The 18,191-nt window shown below is 38.4% G+C and overlaps 1 protein-coding gene across 1 annotated transcript in view; it reads right to left on the bottom strand.

Annotated features, from left to right (window-relative positions):
- COL3A1 (collagen type III alpha 1 chain) overlaps positions 1–18,191 on the bottom strand; it is a 73,840-nt gene that overhangs the window by 48,953 nt on the left and 6,696 nt on the right. The window contains exon 2 of the mRNA XM_015817047.1: positions 2,442–2,647. Within this exon, the coding sequence (XP_015672533.1) occupies positions 2,442–2,647 (206 nt within the window). The remainder of the gene's footprint in view (positions 1–2,441; positions 2,648–18,191) is intronic.

Here is an 18,191-nt window from a genome sequence, read left to right as displayed (position 1 = left end):
GCCTGTTAAAAAAACTTTGTAAAAGCCTTCCTCACACGTGGACCTTCCATTATTTGCATTCAAATGAAAGATCGATTATACAGTGAACCGGCACTTTTATAAAAACATTACACTTCTTTCAGGACACTTTTATGTGAAAAATTCATGAACATATGCAAAGAATGACAAACAACAGTGTGTTATGTCAATTTATAGAAGTTAACAAGTGAAATCTAATTTACAATGTCTTTTCTGAAGAATATGGACTTCCCTCAACCTGGATACTATGAAATGTGATAGCCTTCCATTTCTATAGTCCCTCTGCTGAGGATTCTGGGAATTGAAATCCATTCCTTTGGACAATGGACAGTTGGGGCAGTAACTGAGGCATTCTGGGAGTCTTAAAAATGGCAAAGTTGAGAAACACTGGTTGTAAATTGTCAAAAATGTTTTAAATATAAGTTGGAAATGCAACCACAAAAGGAGTATTTTTTTTACCATATTTGGTGGACTTCTGACAAAACAAAAGAAAAAGAAAAAAAAATACTGGGACCAGATTTTTACTTTAATTCAGAAGATCATTCAAATAAATATAAAATTGACATTTGAAAAGAAAAAGGGACTTTGTTATTATATATGTTGACAATCTTATATGCACAAAGATGAAAAGACGTACTACTTCCCACAGTGAAAAAGTGGATGGTAAAGATGACGAAATTAGTAGAAATGGCAAAACTGATTGTTTTAATTAAAGGGAAGAAATTACCTAGTTTTGTTTGTATTTGGAAATGATTTTCTTCAGAACTAAAAAAGGATAAAACTTTGAGTTTAGGTTCTGATGATTTTGTTACAGAAATGGCTTGAAATATTGTGAAATATAAAACAAAAGCTTGAGCTTTTTTTATTTTGCTGTGCTGAAAAAGTCATCACTTTTTTCTCCCTCTCTTTTGCTTTTTTCACTTTCTTTTTTCTTGGTTTTCTAACTTTTTTTCCTGTATTTTTATTTTACAATGAAACTTTAAAAAAGAGAAACACTTGGTTGGGGAGCTCTTTATAGTTCAATTCTCTATATAATTATTGAGAAGTAAGATGCATATATTCAATGAAACCTACTCCCATTTATGTTAACCTGGGCATAGGACTTTTATTTTATTAGTTGAATAAAGTTACCACAGGACTTTCAAACTTTTGTGAGGAAAGAAACAGTGGGACATCTGGATATATAAAAGAAAGAGACTAGTAGTTAAGAAATAATTTCCATTTGGGGTTAAAAGTATGCATGTAAACCTAAAATGGACAGAGATACTCCATTTTACAAAAAGTTTCCATCTTGACTCAAGTCTGACTCAAACATTTTGAACATGTTTAACTAGCAGAAACCAAGTGCTCTGTGTGAACTTCTTTCCAACCATCCAGGCATTATGGGAGAGTTCCAGTTGAATTTCACTCTTGGCAAATTAGTTGCGGACAAGCTGGGCCTTCTCTTGGGACTCAGTTTAGTGTTCTTTGGATGCACGTCTTTTGGCTGGAAGCAAATACTCATAATCCTTGCCAGGCATTCAACTAAATAACAAGTCCAGGCCAGATCTGAAATGCTTAACCATTAGCAGCATCTTTCCATTGGGAAAGTGGGAAGAGCAATTCTTGGGAGATTGCTGTGAGACTTCCTTACTTGATCCCTGGTTGGAAAAGATTGCAAAAACAATATTCTGCAGGATGTTTTGGCACTTTAAAATTCTCTTCTATCACTCCAGGAAGGACAGAGGTCTCTGTTATATACAAAAAGGAAGGATGTGAACCTTCCTGGGCCTCCATGAAATGGTCTGCTGGACTGTGAGGAGTGGTTTAGAGCAGGGATGGGTAACCTGCAGCCTTTAAACAGATTATATGCAGATGTTGGTCTAATTTGAAAAGTCTCCCAGCAGTTCAGATTTTTGGCAAAATCAATGTGTCCCGCCCTTGGCGACCTGCTTAACTGGAAGAGAGACAGAGATAAAGATAAGGATGTTGGGATGGGGAGAGAAAAGATGGAAAAGAGACGGGGAGGGGGAGAACAATAGAAAGGGGAGGAGCAACTCTTTTTGTTGTAACTCTTCCTATTGACAATATTTGTTCCCTGACAGATAATAGAATGTAGACCTATGGAAAAGAAAGTACCCTGGGATTTTGTTCTCCTATAGCTCAGATTATTTAGCCCTTTCCAACATTAATATCTCATTCTTTAAACCAGTGACCAAATCCTTTGTAAATAGCACCAAAATATTTGAGGAAGGTAAGCTCAAAAACAATAGCACTCTGCTTCAGCAGGATCTTGTCCAAACCCCAAAGATTTGACTCTTAAGGTTGAGTATATTTCATGAAATCAAGAGAATGGAACCCTTTTTACATCTAAGCGCTGAGGCAGAATCGATGTTGATATGAAACTGTATGAAAATACCAGTAAATCCAAATGTGGAACTTACAGGTGAGTCTGTTTCTTTTGGACAAACAGGGCAACATTCTCCAAATGGAATCTCTGGATTCGCACATGATAACTCTTTATCTAGACAAAGAATGTCATCACAAAGAACAGATCCTGAGTCGCACACACAAATTTTACATGGTTCTGGTTTCCACACGTCTCGGTCAGCATACAGTTGGCCAAAGTGACTGCATTCTCCGAACGCAACTGGGAAAAACATAGATAGGAGAGGGGGGAAAAAAGTAAGAAAGGGGAAATATTAGCTACTTGGTGTTCACTAAATTGATCAAAGTAAAAAAAATAACAGCAAGTCCTAATATAACACAAGCAAATTATAATTATGACATTGCTAAATGCTCTATTTATCATGTGTTCAACCTGTCCGTCCCTGAGAATAAAATTAAATGCATTGTTGTTTATAATGCTCAAGCTAGTGGCAGCTCCTGGCTGACCCTGGGCTTGGAAGAAGAAATAGGCCTGGGCCTGGTTAGTACTTGGAAGATAGACCACCAGAGATTGCCAGAGCTGTGGGATCCACTGGGGAATATAAAAAGGGATTGGAAGTGGGCAAAAGCAAATCATGTTTACCACATTGCCAAGAAAACTACATGAGCATGTATGAAGTCACCAAGAATTCAGCTTGATTCTAGGGAGATTTTATTAGTCATTGCTATGAGAGCCAGCCGGGCTCCCTAGCAGTAATTATACTCCTAGAGAAGATGAAGGTTTCTCTGGAGCTAGACTTGCTCATCTTACTGTGTGCCATTATGAGAGTGGCACACATACCATTTAGCTCAATAGGGCCAGATCATTCAAGATTCACACCACCCATAGAATAGAATAGAATAGAATAGAATAGAATAGAATAGAATAGAATAGAATAGAACTGGAAGGGACCTTGGAGGTCTTCTAGTCCAGCCCCTTGCTCAGGCAGGAGAACCTATACAATCTCAGACAGGCGATTGTCTAGCCTCTTCTTAAAAATCTCCAGTGATGGGGTGCCCACAATTCCTGGAGGCAAGCTGTTCTACTGGTTGATTGTCCTCACTGCCAGGAAGTTTCTCCTTAATTCCAGGTTGCTTCTCTCTTTGATCAGCACCTGCCCTCTGGTGCTCTGGTGCACAAAGTGACCCCCTCTTCCTTGTGGCAGCCCCCCCAGATACTGGAATACTGCTATCATGTCTCCCCTATTTCTTCTTTCTTTAGACTAGCCAAACCCAAGTCCCACAGCCATTCTTCGTATGATTTAGTCTCCAGGCCTTTGATCATCTTAGTTGCTCTTCTCTGAATTTTTTCCAAACTCTCAACATATTTTTTTGTGATATAGTGACCAAAATTGGCTGCAGTATTCTCAATGTTGTTCTATCAGTTATATGGGTGGTCTCTGAATTAGGTAGATAGATGATAGATGATAGACAGGTAGACAGCTAGACAGCTTACAATTCTAAAATTATAAAGCAAAAGCACGAAAACCATAAAAACATCCACAAAATAAATAAACTTTATCTGAGGTGGATTGCAATGGCTGCCTCATCATAAGCTTTGCCTGACCTTTGCTACTGGAAATGATCAGATAACAAAGCTATTACACAGCTGGGAAGATCAAATATCAAAAAAGATGTTTGAAAGATTAAATATCAAAATCAAATTCATAGCCTTGCCTGGGCAAAGCTATGAATACTGACCTACATGCATATGCACAGATTTTAACACTATTCCTTTAATACCTTTATACAAAAATAGTGCACTAATCTTGTGTGTGACTCCTGAGGAAAGACAAAAGGCCTTCAGCTCAACCATCTTGACACAAATCATTTTAGTCATTTTGACATTGTTAAAAATGCTAATAAGGGGCATGATGGCTCAGTGGTTAAAGACGCTGAGCTTGAGGTAATAAAATGTCTTAACACTAAAATGTAGATGTTCAGTGAAGAATGAAAGTAGTATAAAATATAACTTCTTAGATTAACATTTAATTATACTTATATCCAACATTTACCCTTTATTGTCACTATAGTTAATACATACGGTCCAAGATTTATATTTAACTTATTCCAAACAATTTTATGACCTTTAAAATAAGAACAACAGATTGATTATGTTCTCTGTGATTAGCAAGGGAGCACTTAGAAACTTACGATTAAATTCTACTATAGTCCAAGTTATCTGGCAGAGGGAATATTGAACTTGAACACTTGACCCCAATCAGAAAATGACTAAAGTAGTCTTTCATAACTTCCATTTTTTATTTGTAAAAGGGAATGAGAGGAAAAATAATAATAATAGGAGAGATGAAAAACAAACAAAAGAAAAGCTAAGCCATGAGGAGGACCCTCTGTTGATGCAGCTCAAAACTACATTGGCTCCCATAACAGAAGTCACTGGAACTCAGTAGGTAGAATTGTAATATAAACAGGATCACCTTCCTCAATTAAAAGTGGCATGGAAATAAAGAATACTTCCTAAATCCTTATTTAAAAATAGGTCTGAAATAAACAACATTCTCCCAAACAAGTTAGGTCCTGTGATCATACAAACATTGCCAGTTCTTTTCATGGTGGTAAGGAAGAAAATAATTTTACCAGGACTGGCCTATATAAAATCCAGACAAGTGTCAAATGACAGCAGTAATGTCTATGGAGATTCTCAGTCATCCAGGTCATAGTTATCCCAAAGATGCTTTTTCATGAGGCAACTGGACTTTCTTGTTTTTCTTTGAAGATGTTTCAGAGAGGCCATCTATGTCAAAATTGAACAGCCCTCTCTCAACAGAGGAGGAGGGATATGACATCATCTATCTCCAGTCTACAACACAGTCCTTTCAGCAGTTCCAAGAAGGCTCCACACCCATTTGCACTACTCAGATGACCCTGAAGACATAGATAAGCCTCCAGGTAGCATTAAGGACTTGCTAAAAGAATGCAAATGAGCAGCTGTCTGCAAGGACCATAAATCTTTCCATTCCCCACCATCTAGTCAGAGCTGAAGAAGCTTCTTGGATGAGAAGCAAAACATCTTCAAAGGAAAAACAAAAAAGTCCAGTTGCCTCATGGAAAAGCATCTTTGGGATGACAGCAGTAGATATATAAAACTCTAATTCTAGTGCTCTTAGATTTTTGTGGAGCCTAGATATAAAAGCTTTAGGAATGTTGAAGTAATAAACAGTTGGAGGAATCAGATCTTCAGACTCAGAGAATGTATTTATTTCTGTCAACTAAAAAAAAAGTTAAATAAAAATTACTGTTATTGAAAAAGAAGGAATCCAATAATATTTTATGTCATTCTCTTACTGCCCAGGAGGTGGCAGTATTGACTAGATAGAGAGCAACTTTGTAGCAACATCTGGTTGTAATGACTTACAGCTTTGCTTCAAACTGGCTGGATATTGTTAAATTAGTTAAGAACTTAACTGGAAGTGCTGATCTACAAATCTTTGAAACTTTTGGCAGAAGTAACATATTGAGTACTTTTTTTCCAGGAGAATCTTCCATCTTGATTAATTTGACAATGGAAGAAACCCCTGCTAGGTTAAAATGTGCATCTTTATGTTGATTCAGTGTCACATAATGGCCTGTCTATTATATATCTACAGTTCTTTACTGGATACAAACTAAGCTAACAAAGTTTTGGTTTCCTGTTTCCAGATTTGTCGCCTCAAGAGGGTAGCAACTTCAAAGTGTATTCAGATAACAGGAAACTACTTGATATTTAATGGCTACCTTATTATGCACCAATGGAAGAAGGATTAAATCAGAGGCTGATAAATTCTGTGAGAAATGGCTGTGGGATCAGAAATCTAGAAATTCTTCAGGTTGTAAAGATGAACCATGAGAGATGAAGAACTTGTTTCATGTTACCGAACTACAAATCTCTTCTCATTAACTACAAATTTCCCTTCCTGTTAACCATGTTGGTGGGCTTCTAGAAGTTGTAGATCAGCAAGATCTGGATGGCCCTCTAAATTTCCTACTGAGACTGATTTAGTAGATTCCCAGAGGGACTGAAAGAAGGAATCAGGAGCCTAACTGGTGATGGGTTCTTCCTGCAGACTTGATTTATCAACCATGATTATTGCACAGTATAAGGAAAGAGACAGCCCAGGCCAGGGGTAAGCAACCTTGGCTCTTTTATGACTCGTGGACTTCAACTCCTAGAATTCCTGAGCCAGCCACGCTGAGGGGAAAGGGAGAGGTTTCCAAGCTGAGCCATGCTGGCTCAGAATTCTGGGAGTTGAAGTCCACGAGTCATAAAAGAGCCAAGGTTGCCTACCCTTGGCCCAGGCACATGGATAGGGTGAGTGGAGGAGCAGATAATAAAATGTGTACTATCTTTGTGAAATTCCATCCTTTTCACACTTGTGTCACCATATCATACACAAACGAGGGGTAGATCCTGCACTGTAATGTCAGGACACATGTTTAGTCATTTTCACATCATCCAACCTAGATGGTACAAGTCACCTATGGAGGGAAGTATAAATATCAGCAAAGCAAATTAAAAAAAAACATTGTCCACAAACCAGTATGGAGTCTGGTATATTTATACTAATTTATCTCAGGGTCATAATTTCCAGTTTGGGGCCTGGAGCAGAGCCGTTGTGTGCTCTAACTTGGAAATTTCGGAGAAATAAAGGATGAATGGCTTTATTCCTGGCACAGTGCGTATCACCCAAGTTGTTGTACTGCATATAATTTTCTTTTTAAATAATGATGGGAATTGCTTGCCAGCATTTATATAAATAAATTATATCTTATTGAACATCTGGAAGACATTTCACAAAACATAAAGAAGGGGGAGGGTGGTTTTTTTGTTTTTTGTTTTTTAGCATCAGAAGAATTATGTAGCATATTAAAATTGCATTTCCTAAGTTCTCAGAAGATTTAATGACAGTTTTCTCCAGGGAAGACTTGCTGTCCTTGCATCAAACAAAAGGAAATCAGAACTGAAGTATACTTTCCTGCCTGATGAGTAATATTTGATATAGTGCCAACACTTTTATGTATGCCACTAAAGGAACTTTACGGTGTGACTAAACATTTACAGTGTGACAAAGCAATGTTTGTCTTTGAGAAACCATATTTTAGCTTGTTCATTAATGAAACAACAGGAATGTTGTTCCTGGAAACATGACCAGATAAATTAATTCTACTTTACTGTAAGGCTACATGAATAGAATCTTACAAATTTAAAGTAAATTTCTCCTGCCTTCACTTTTACATCCGGAGAACATAAGGAGGGTCCTTAGTAAGCCTCTTGTTCTTCCCACTGTGCAGCTGTGGGTTATAGTATTTATTATCTGACCATTCCCTAGGCCAGGAGTAGGCAACCCTGGCTCTTTTATGACTCATGGACTTCAACTCCCAGAATTCCTGAGCCAGCCAGTCATAAAAGAGCCAAGGTTGCCTACCCCTGCCCTAGGCACATATCTTCACTCTGTTTCCCAGGTTTTTCCCAAATACCACCCCATCGATCTCGAGGGAAGTGACTGGATCAAAATCAATTCGACAATTTCATGCAGAGAAATCACACATCTGCCTTGCATTTCTCTATCTGAAGGCCTGCCCAGTTCAATCTAGTTTAAAGATCAAAAACCCTAAGATGGAAAATCAGAGTCTGGAAGTTTCCCATTAAAAGGGAGTTTCTGGGGAGCAGCCAAAGGCGGCTGACAGGTTCCATACCAATCGGGGGGTTTCCATTTAAGGTACTGCAATTACTCTTAGATTTGCTTATGTCTGCTTGGAAGCTAGAGTACCTACCAGCTGCTGGGCTTTGCAAAAACAAGATAATTGAAATAAGTAGCAACAACTTTGATATCAGCAGGATGGAGCAGGCAAATAAAGGACTTATGAAGCATGAAACTGATAAGAATAGATACTAGATTTGATCTTAGCCAAAAGCCAAAGCTTTTGCATCAAGTCATGGAAAGTCACACATTGATCCCTAGGGTCCTTTTGGAAGGAAAAATGGAAGTGGTTTGGGTAAAAGCTGGAAGAAAAATATGCTGCCTCATCAAATACTTCTCTGCGTAGAAGAGTAGCTAAACAGAATTCTGGGTACAGTTGAAGGTGCTGTAGTCAACTCTGAAGGCTCAAGGCTTAGAGCAGGGGTCTTCAAACTTGGCCCTTTTATGACTTGTGGACTTCAACTCCCAGAATTCCTCAGCCAGTGTGCCTGGCTTAGAGAGCTTCAAGAAGTCTTCTCTGGTTGAACTTGTCTGTCTGGTATGAGGTGGCAAATAAAACATGTTAAAAGTTCCCCACTCAAGGTAATGCCCTCCACAGTTGAGCCTTCTCAGTGCTGCCTTTTTGTGGAATAGCTTGTCCACTGATAAGCTTGTCCAACGTTTTCTTGGTTTCCCAAAAAATCATGAAGCCACAGCTTTATAGGACAATGAAGATTAGGGGTTCTGAAACAGTTAGGGGCAGTTATTTTTAGTATTACAATTTCATTGTAATGTTTTTGTTGCTTATTATAGTCAGAGCTATTTGGAATTGAGTGGTATGGAAGCTTAAATAAGTAAGTATGTTTTCTTTGGCAAACATCAGTATTATTTTATCTACCATATGTGAGGTAGGAGGACTTGTAAATTAGCTGAATTGTGTGGACAGAGGGATCTATAGTTTTGGGATATCTGGAAACTATCTCAAATTTGCCCATGAATTTAAGTCAGTTGCCACTGAATCTTGGAATTGTGTGTATTATTAATGGCGGAATTTTTAATGTATGAAGCAAAATGAGCAGATTAATATATATGAGTCTTCAGAGTTTGCCGCGTAAGACCTATGTTAGCTATTATGGCAATGTTTACAAGTAAAACTAATGCATTTGTTCCATATTAAGAGTCAAAACAGAGCAGTGCATACTCTCAAAATGAACTCACTGAGTTGCTGAGCCAAAAATACAGAGTGTTTTCAATTTGGGGGCAATTAGATAAGTGCTGAGTGCAGGAAACTGGAAACATTTTGTTCATACTGACTTAGTAGGAGACATGTAGAGGTATTATCACTAGAAGATGACACATAGATGCCTCTTTACCATTCTATAGGTAACTTACACATGATGGGATTTTTCATCCTTCTGAGCTGCCAACAGATAAGTGGAAGTGATAGCTAGCAAATGAGAAATTTTAGACACAGCAAAAAAAATCAGCAAATCACAGTAGCTGTCAGAAAACAGGCAAGAAGTCATTCTCATTTTATTGAACTTAACTGATAAGTACTGACTAGGCAATGTGGAGTCTCTTTTGGCACCTACCAGACACTCTCCTGTTTGGCTTCAATTTGTATTTCCTAGAGTCTTTCAGTTTAAAAAAAGACAGAAAAACTAGTTCTTCCAAAGTGAATCACAAATTCTGGTATTATTTGAAACTGTAGTTAGTACCTTGCTTGGGGTAGAACCTCTTGGAAAGCTGAAGACAGCATAAGAGGGCAAGGCAGAATGGAAGTCAGGGTATCACTTCACCATTTTGCTTTCTGGTAAATAGAAATTTTATGGCTGGCCCGCCATCTTAGTTTAACTGTGGTAGTGAATATGAAAAAGAGGTGGGAGAATACATGGACTAATATTATTCCCTATGCATGGACTGTATGTTGACAGAACCCCCTGGCATGCAGAAATGGAGGAGCAAAGATCAAACAGGTGCTGCAATGCTGCAGTGTTAATTCTGCCTCTGATATACTTGTGTAAGTTATCCTCTGATCCATCTTAATGTCCTTCCTTGGACATTTACAGATTCCCATATCCCCCCTTTTTAAAAAATAGATTGATTCAATCACGTCTAAGACCTGGGACATCAAGTGAATGGGAAGAATAATCAGAGATTAACTTTACCTAGTATCTTTATTGAATTATCTATCTCTTTTCCTCAATGCCAAGCTGGAGCACGATTTGACAGAAATGCATGCAATTTAATTCATGAAGCACAAATCTCTAATGATCAAATCTCAAATTTTAAGTCTTTTTTAAAATATATTTTAAATGGCTTGATTAAGAACTAATGGCATAGCAACCCCAAAACTTACAGTGGTTATTTTTTGCTAGAATATAGACACAAGTTTAGAATAGTAGGTGAATATACCATCTGCAACCCCTCAGCCTGATGCTGATTAGATTAATCAATATTCCTAAGGCCTTCTGTAGCCTCTGTGTAAGAATTAAGGATCAGAAAGAATGGATGAAAGTAGAGTAAATGCTTATTTAAGATCTGTTTCAAATGTTTCATTTTGGATTACTCTAAGGTTCATTAATATAATTGGTAGACTGATCAAAATGAGATATTTTACATGATGAACAATGAATAAAGAGCCAAGAAATGCACATTATAAAATGTAATGATAACCAGTAACTTAGATAGGAATTTGCAAGGGTTCCTAGTCCTGATGCCTCTAAATTATACCCAGCATACCTCTACTGAGTTGCTGGAGTTGGGCAGCATGCAAATATGATAAATAAATAAATATCACAAGACAGTAATGGTGGGACCAATAATAGATCTTGCCCTCATTGGCATCTGCATATAGAGTATGATTGGCAGCTGCAAGATACAGGAGGTTGGGTCAGCTAGCCTTTGACCCAAAAGGCTGTTGTAATATTCCTGAGTAGATGCATGCCAGTTTAGTAAGGTTTGCTGAGGTTAAAAGACAGAATCTGGGAGCTCTAGGGAGTTTATTTTGAAATTCTACCTATGTTTACTGAGAAGGAAGTCTCATCTTTTAGAAATCATTGTAGGGTGTTTGCAAGATTTCTAATAAAGCATTTTACATCTCAGATTTTCTTCCTGGCATTTCCCCCACAGCTGTACATCATTCTTTCCATTATGGTTAGGCTATGCCTGCATACCAGAGTTCAAACAAATCCTGGCACTTGGATTTCTGCCCAGCACTTGGATAAACATTTCAACTAGAAATTCTGTTGATTTCAGTGAAATTTACTTCCATATGGGAAATTGTGGCAAGGGGTTATTTTTCCCAGCATGGTTGACTGAAATCTTCTGATTCTGATTTATCACACTCAATCTGTCAGCATAAGAACAACACAATCATGATGCAGAATCTGTTTATTTTGTTAGTAAAAAAAAAAGCACTTTTACCTAGCACCTGACTGGTCACAAAGGTAAAGAAGAACAAATAAATTAAATAATTGAATTATTTAAGAAACACTTTCTGCTGATCAAAATGTAAAAGTGAAAGTAATAAACAGTTTAATCTTAACACTAAATTGGTTCTTCACACATTTTAGTTAATGGGCATGATCCAGAATTCATTTTATACACAAGTAACATTAGATCTTTCTTGTTTTGAGAACAATTCGTCAAGTATTTGTGCCAGAAACTTGTTCTATGCAAGTCACAAATGATGCTTTCAATAACATGCATCTAAAGATATTGTTATGCAGCTCTGTGCTTGATTTATTATTTAGACTGAATATGAACAACATCAGTTTTCTAGTAGGCTGCTCACAGAATTATATCCTTTCAACTCTCATACTGCTTAGCTTCATGCTTGTAAAAGCAAATGAAATAATTAGTGCTTACAAAAAGTTTGAAAGGCTAATGACATAAAAAAGAAATTTGTCTTTTATGGGAAAGAAACAAAAAGGTGGCCCTAGGCTCTTATCCAAAGGATACTTAACATCAACATACATTTTATAGTGATTATAATGGTGCCCAAGGACCAACAAAGATGTCTGAGAACATAAGAGCATGCAGAGTTATTCAAATTTTCCATGGGTGACGTTCAGGTCAGGGGACACTCCACTCCAAAAAGGAGGAACAATTTTCTACTTCTCCTCAGCATCACCTCTCATAACATTCCATAGGGTCACCCAACCCACTGGAACAGCCTTACTGAAGAGGTGGGCCCAGAGGACTGAGGTGGGAGGAATCTGTGAAAATATCTCCTTCCTCCAATCAGTCACTCTGATGAAGCTTAGACTTTCTGCAAGTAGAAAGTCCAAGTCCTTCTACTCTATGGTTTGATTCAAGGAAAGTGTATCATGCAAGTGAGACCATTTCTTTTCTCAGCTTTTTCCCAACACTTCAAGCAATTGCAATAAACATTGAGGAGGAGTGATGTGGGGGTAAATGTGGATTGTTTCCTAATCAATTTGCTTTTGAAGTACACCTTGGGAGGGATCTCTCCAGGTGAACAGGAGCCTACTTGTGTAAACAATGGTTCCCTTCTGCAGCTGAAACAAGCATAGACATCCACAGCCTGCTATGGCAGTGCGATTCTCGCATTTATATGCATTTCCAATATGTGAAGGTGGCTTGAATCATTAGTCTGTGATCACTGGGACCTGGAAATTCTGATGCATTGTATTGTCTGGAATAAACAGACTCAATTGCAGCACTCTGAATCACCAGCCCTATGCTTGTTTACCTGTAATTAACCTTGATGAAGTCAAGTAAATACTCTCACGCAACTATGAATGTCAGGATGGCAATCATGGTTATTTTTTACACTTAAGAAGGAACATATGCTTTTCAGCTGACACCTGATTGCTTGAAAATTTGACAAATTGATTGGACTGATTACCAGAGGACTATACATTAAGCCAAATGATTATTTTCTACCTGCCTCCATTTTGCGGTTTAGCAAAACTACAGAAACGTTAATAGAACACCACCCCAAGAAAGCAGATTTGTAAAAATTGGCAATAAAAACAGCAAATGCCAGATAGAGCAAATTTTTAGTGAAATGTACATACATATCTGAGGAGATCAAGATGCACAAGTACATTCAATATTGCTACAGTAGTAATGGAGTTCATTTAGAAAACAAACTGAGCCTTTCCTTCATTTGCCAAAAAACAAAAGAATGATTCAGAATTACTTTAAAAGGTAATAATAATATTAGGCGCTTTAGTATAGGTAGCCCTTGATGTGTGACCGGTCACTTAATAACCGTTTGAAGTTACAACACCCTCCCCTCAAAGCTACTTATGATCTGGTTTCAAAGTTACAGCCACTGCAATATCCCTATGTTGTTTACAACTAACCATAGGGCCGCTGCAGCAGCACCCCCCACTTATCCCCCCCATCCCATTGGATCCCTGGAGGTCTTGGCCTATTTCCCATCCAGCCCCTCAGCCACCTAAGGGAGCCTAAATTTGGGCAGAACATGCTACTATTGCAGATGCTACCAGGGCAGGTGGCTTCCTTGGGTGGCTGATTAGCTGGATGGGAAGAAAACCAAGGATGGAGGGGGACCACAAGGAGCAGGAAGCAGAGATGGGGTGCTTCAGGAATTGGGGGAGGCCTTGGGAGTCCAGGACATTCATTTAATGACTGCATTAGGGAAAGCAGAGGGTAGGGGGTCATTAAGCAAAACTGTCTCACTTAATTACCCTCATCACATGCAACTGTAAAGGTTAGCCTCCTAAACCATATTTAGAGGTAGTTGATCACTGAATGCCAAATCTAGGAACAAGTGTATAAGGAAGCTCTATTTTACATTTCTGCTTGTAAATTTCCCAGGAATATCTTACGATCATTGCTCAAACCAAAATATTGGACTACATGAGATTGTATTCAGTGCAGCCAGGCAAGCGTGTTTGTACAGTCTGCATTGCATGCTGGCTAGCTGGCAACCCCTGGGATGAAAAACTCTCCTTCTTTCTCCTGAGCAATGTCTAAATCTTGTATGGGGATGCTCCAGAAATATATTTGGGGGAATTTTCTCAGAGGTTACAGAGGAAAGAAGGTTTGGAAGAAAGTTGCCGATGTAATGTGGGATATATCTTTCCAATCTTAATTGATTTATGTTTTTCCAATTTGGGGCTCTAGAAACTGAAATCTGAAGGCTCATGTAAGAAATACGACCTGCTTGATGTCTGGTTTGGCCAGATACATTTTCCAATCAGCAGGAAAAACTATGGGAAATATCTGAAGAGTGGGGGAATGGTATTTTTCTCTGCCAAGAAAAAAAAACTTACACATTTTTATGGAGTGGAGTTTTATGGAGCTGCTTTACTTTATTCCATACCATTGTCTATCTCTATATCTTCAGATAGGAAAGAAATTCATTCCTCGGACTGCCACAATACTACTTTATCAGTGACCCAAGACTAATTCTGGCTAACATATAAATGGTCCTATTGATTCCACATATATCAGTGAAAAAACTCAGGTAATTATGTCTGGTATATAACAATAGCAATAGCACTTAGACTTATATACCGCTTCATAGTGCTTTACAGTCCTCCCTAAGCAGTTTACAGAGTCAACATATTTTCCCCAGCAATCTGGGTCCTCATTTTACCGACTTTGGAAGGATGGAAGGCTGAGTCAACTTTCAGCCAGTCAGGATCGAACTCCTGGCCGTCAGCAGAATTAGCCTGCAATACTGCATTCTAACCACGGCTCTTATAATAAAGCAATCTAGCAATCTAAAATTATTGCTTACAAAATAAAATGAAGTATATAGATATTTCCTGAGCTTGGACATATTAGCTGACCCATAAACCTTCACATATTTATTACGGTATCCCTTAATGGAGAACTAGGTGAAAGTGAATGCTATGTGAAAAGCAGGATTAGAATATAAATATACATTGCTGGCCAGTCAGGAAAAAGCTACTTTATATCAACAAGCTTTCAATAATTCCACAATTACACTCCTGGGCCATGATAAAAAAAAAATCTCATCATGTTCCTTAGGGCTATGCAAAGCATTAAAGAAAGGTATTTTGCAAAATATATTAGGGGAGTGAAGGATTACTTTTCGAAGCTTTAAAATAGCACCATCCTTTTGAGGAATTGTAGGGCCGTTTTGAAGGCTGATCGCAGCTGCCTGGCCTATGTATGTGTGCACAATGTCTTAACTTGGCTTCTGGTCCAAGTGGAATAGTTACGGATCTATCTGCCCTCGCAATCAAGTATTTTTATCTCCACGTAAGAGACCTTTATTAGGATCCCAGCCTACCTCCTTCTTCTAAAACTGGAAATGGCAGGATTTGAACCTAGAATCTTCTGTTCACAGATATTCTGCCACACTAACCTCTGTTGCTTTCCTAAAAGACGAGATGCATTTTTTTTTAATTCTTCACATTAGAACTGCCCAGGGCTTTTTTTTTTCTCATAGAACACCCAGAACGGAGTTCCGGCACCATTTTTGGATGGAACCTTGTAGGGTAGGCAAGGCGGGTTGTATGATGTGTGTGAGTTCCACCACTTTTTTTTTTTTTAAGAAAAAAAGCACTGGAACTGCCACACCTTGAGAGCAGACAGTACTAGCAAGAAAAGTAATCCAAACACTTTCCTAAAGAGCTTCTCCATTACATTTAATATTGTTGAAAATTACATTTCAGGTTTTTTTGTTGATTACTCTAAACTACATGCTACAACAAAGACATCAAAGAAACAATGTTGAACCCCATTGAATATAGCATGGTATTTCACAATCAAGAAACTAAAGATTCTAAACAATCTCTCTTAAGACATGAACATTAATAGTTCGTGCCTTCTGAACATCCTGAATCAGCCTTTTCTGTTGATTTCTAGGGTTGGTCTTCAACTGATCAGGAACTCTTCATGATCACCAGAAACTTGGCAATATAGAAATACAAGCTATAGAAATGTTTATATACTAATAACACAAATCTAAAAGAAAAAAATGCTCAGCGCCCAAATCCAGAAGATATGGAAATATTCAGAAAAAGAATGTGGTCCAGTGTTCCTAGAAGAATACTAAATTGTATAGTATAATATATCAGGGGTAGGCAACCTTGGCTCTTTTATGACTCGTGGACTTCAACTCCCAGAATTCCTGGCTGGATCAGGAATTCTGGGAATTGAAGTCCATGAGTCATAAAAGAGCCAAAGTTGCCTACCCCTGAATATACTATACTATCCTCTTTATTTGGGGATAATGTTTTGATTTTTCTTCCCTTGCAAAGTTTCCCTCCCTTTTGGATGCTATTTGAGCTTGATGTGAGACAGTTTAATTAGCTCTATGCTGGGCAGTGCATAAGATCCTCCCTGGAGAGGACCAAAAGAATCAACATAACAACTGTGACCCCTTTAACTCTTTGTATTGTTTTCTTTCTTTTCTTTCTTTTTCATTTTTTTTTTTGTCAACAGCTTTGACTGTATAATTGAAACCTGGCTGCTTTTTAATCCATATTTTAAAGGCATGTGGCTTCAAGGGTAAGGTCAAGACCAGTGGTTCTCAACCTTTTTAATGCCGCGACCCCCAACCGGTCATAAGTCGAGGACTAAACCGGTCGTAAGTCGAGGACTAAACCGGTTGTAAGTCGAGGACTAAACCGGTCGTAAGTCGAGGACTACCCAACCGGTCGTAAGTCGAGGACTTTCCCTGCCTGGGAGCACCGCACATGCGTGGTTCCGCCCCCTGCGCCGGCCGAGGCGTAGCTGGCAAGCGGCAGAGACGGAGCAGGCCGACCACCAGCTGGCCCAGCCCAAGGGAGGTAAGGCACCTGCCGGAAAAGGGGGAAAAAATGGCGGACAGCCTTGCTTGGCGACCCCTGTGAAATGGTCGATTGACCCCAAATGGGGTCGCGACCCATAGGTTGAGAACCGCTGGTCAAGACTGTCAACTTGATTTGTTTTCCTTCCTGCCCTGCCTCGCCTCCCCCCCCATGCACCTGGCAAGGATCCCTTTGAGATGCACCATTGCAACTAACCAGAGAAACATTGAAATATAATAGCAGGAAAATGTATTTGTAAACACAGGTAATCTTCTAGTAGGATGACATTATCTGTTTATGCAGATAACCGTTTACACATCTAAGGAGAAAATAATGAGGCAGTATTGTCTGTACGTGTGCCTGCCTTTGAATTATTGATGATTCTTGGTGACTGCCTGGACTTGTCCCTACAGTTTTCTTGGCAAAGATTTCAGAAGTGGTTTGCTCTTGCATGCTTTCCAGGCTGAGGAAATGAGCAATTTGTCCAAGGTCACCCAGCAGCTTTGTGCCTTAGATGGGTCTAGAACTCTCAGTCTCCTGGTTTTTAGCCTGGTGTCTTAACCACCGCACCAACTGGCTCTCTGTTAGATATATCCAAACAATATTATAGGACTCATTCTACATGAAATCTTGGAAAATGGAAGTAGATTGTTAGCTAATGCGAAAGGCATCTCCTTCGTTGTATTTCAATAAATGCAGCCAAAATCCCCATTGGTTGATGCATGCCCAAAATAAATCTAACAAGTGACTGTTGTTGAAAGAAAAGTTTAATGTTTTCCATTGTCATCCTAATATGAAACAGGCAAAGTTTACAAAACTTGGAAAATGGAGCTAACTTGATGTTAGCAATATACATGGAGCTAAATACAGCTTTTTAAAAAAAAAAATCTGGAAAGAGTTATGACATGTAAACAATTGACCTTACTTTTTTTTAAGCTAGACGTAGAATGCAGAAGATGTCAGATTTATTTACAGATACAATGGGAGAACTGTTCTATAGAACAGGTGTTTAAAACAAGTAAAATAAACTTTTTTTATTAGCAGTATTCTTTTAGGAGAGAAAGAAATGAATTACATTATGAGATTATATCTGTATTTGTTCAGTTGCTGGTGAACGGCAGTTTTTATCATAGCAGAAGAAGAAGAAAAAATTTGCAAAAGGAGTAAGCTTCTTAACTATATGTAATTAATTCAAATTTAATTTCAGTCATTTTAGAGTCAGTTTTAATCCAGTACACCCACTTTTAGGAGAAGGGTTGGAGAGGAAGAGAGTCAAATGTGGAGGAAAAACTACTTTAGAAGCCCTGCTTAATTTTATCATGAT

Source organism: Protobothrops mucrosquamatus, unplaced genomic scaffold (assembly GCF_001527695.2).
Source record: "Protobothrops mucrosquamatus isolate PMUCROS unplaced genomic scaffold, P.Mucros_1.0 scaffold_125, whole genome shotgun sequence".
Lineage (NCBI taxonomy): Eukaryota > Metazoa > Chordata > Lepidosauria > Squamata > Viperidae > Protobothrops > Protobothrops mucrosquamatus.
The sequence above is the reverse complement of the archived record's forward strand: the minus strand, read 5'-3'. Positions and strand labels throughout refer to the sequence as shown.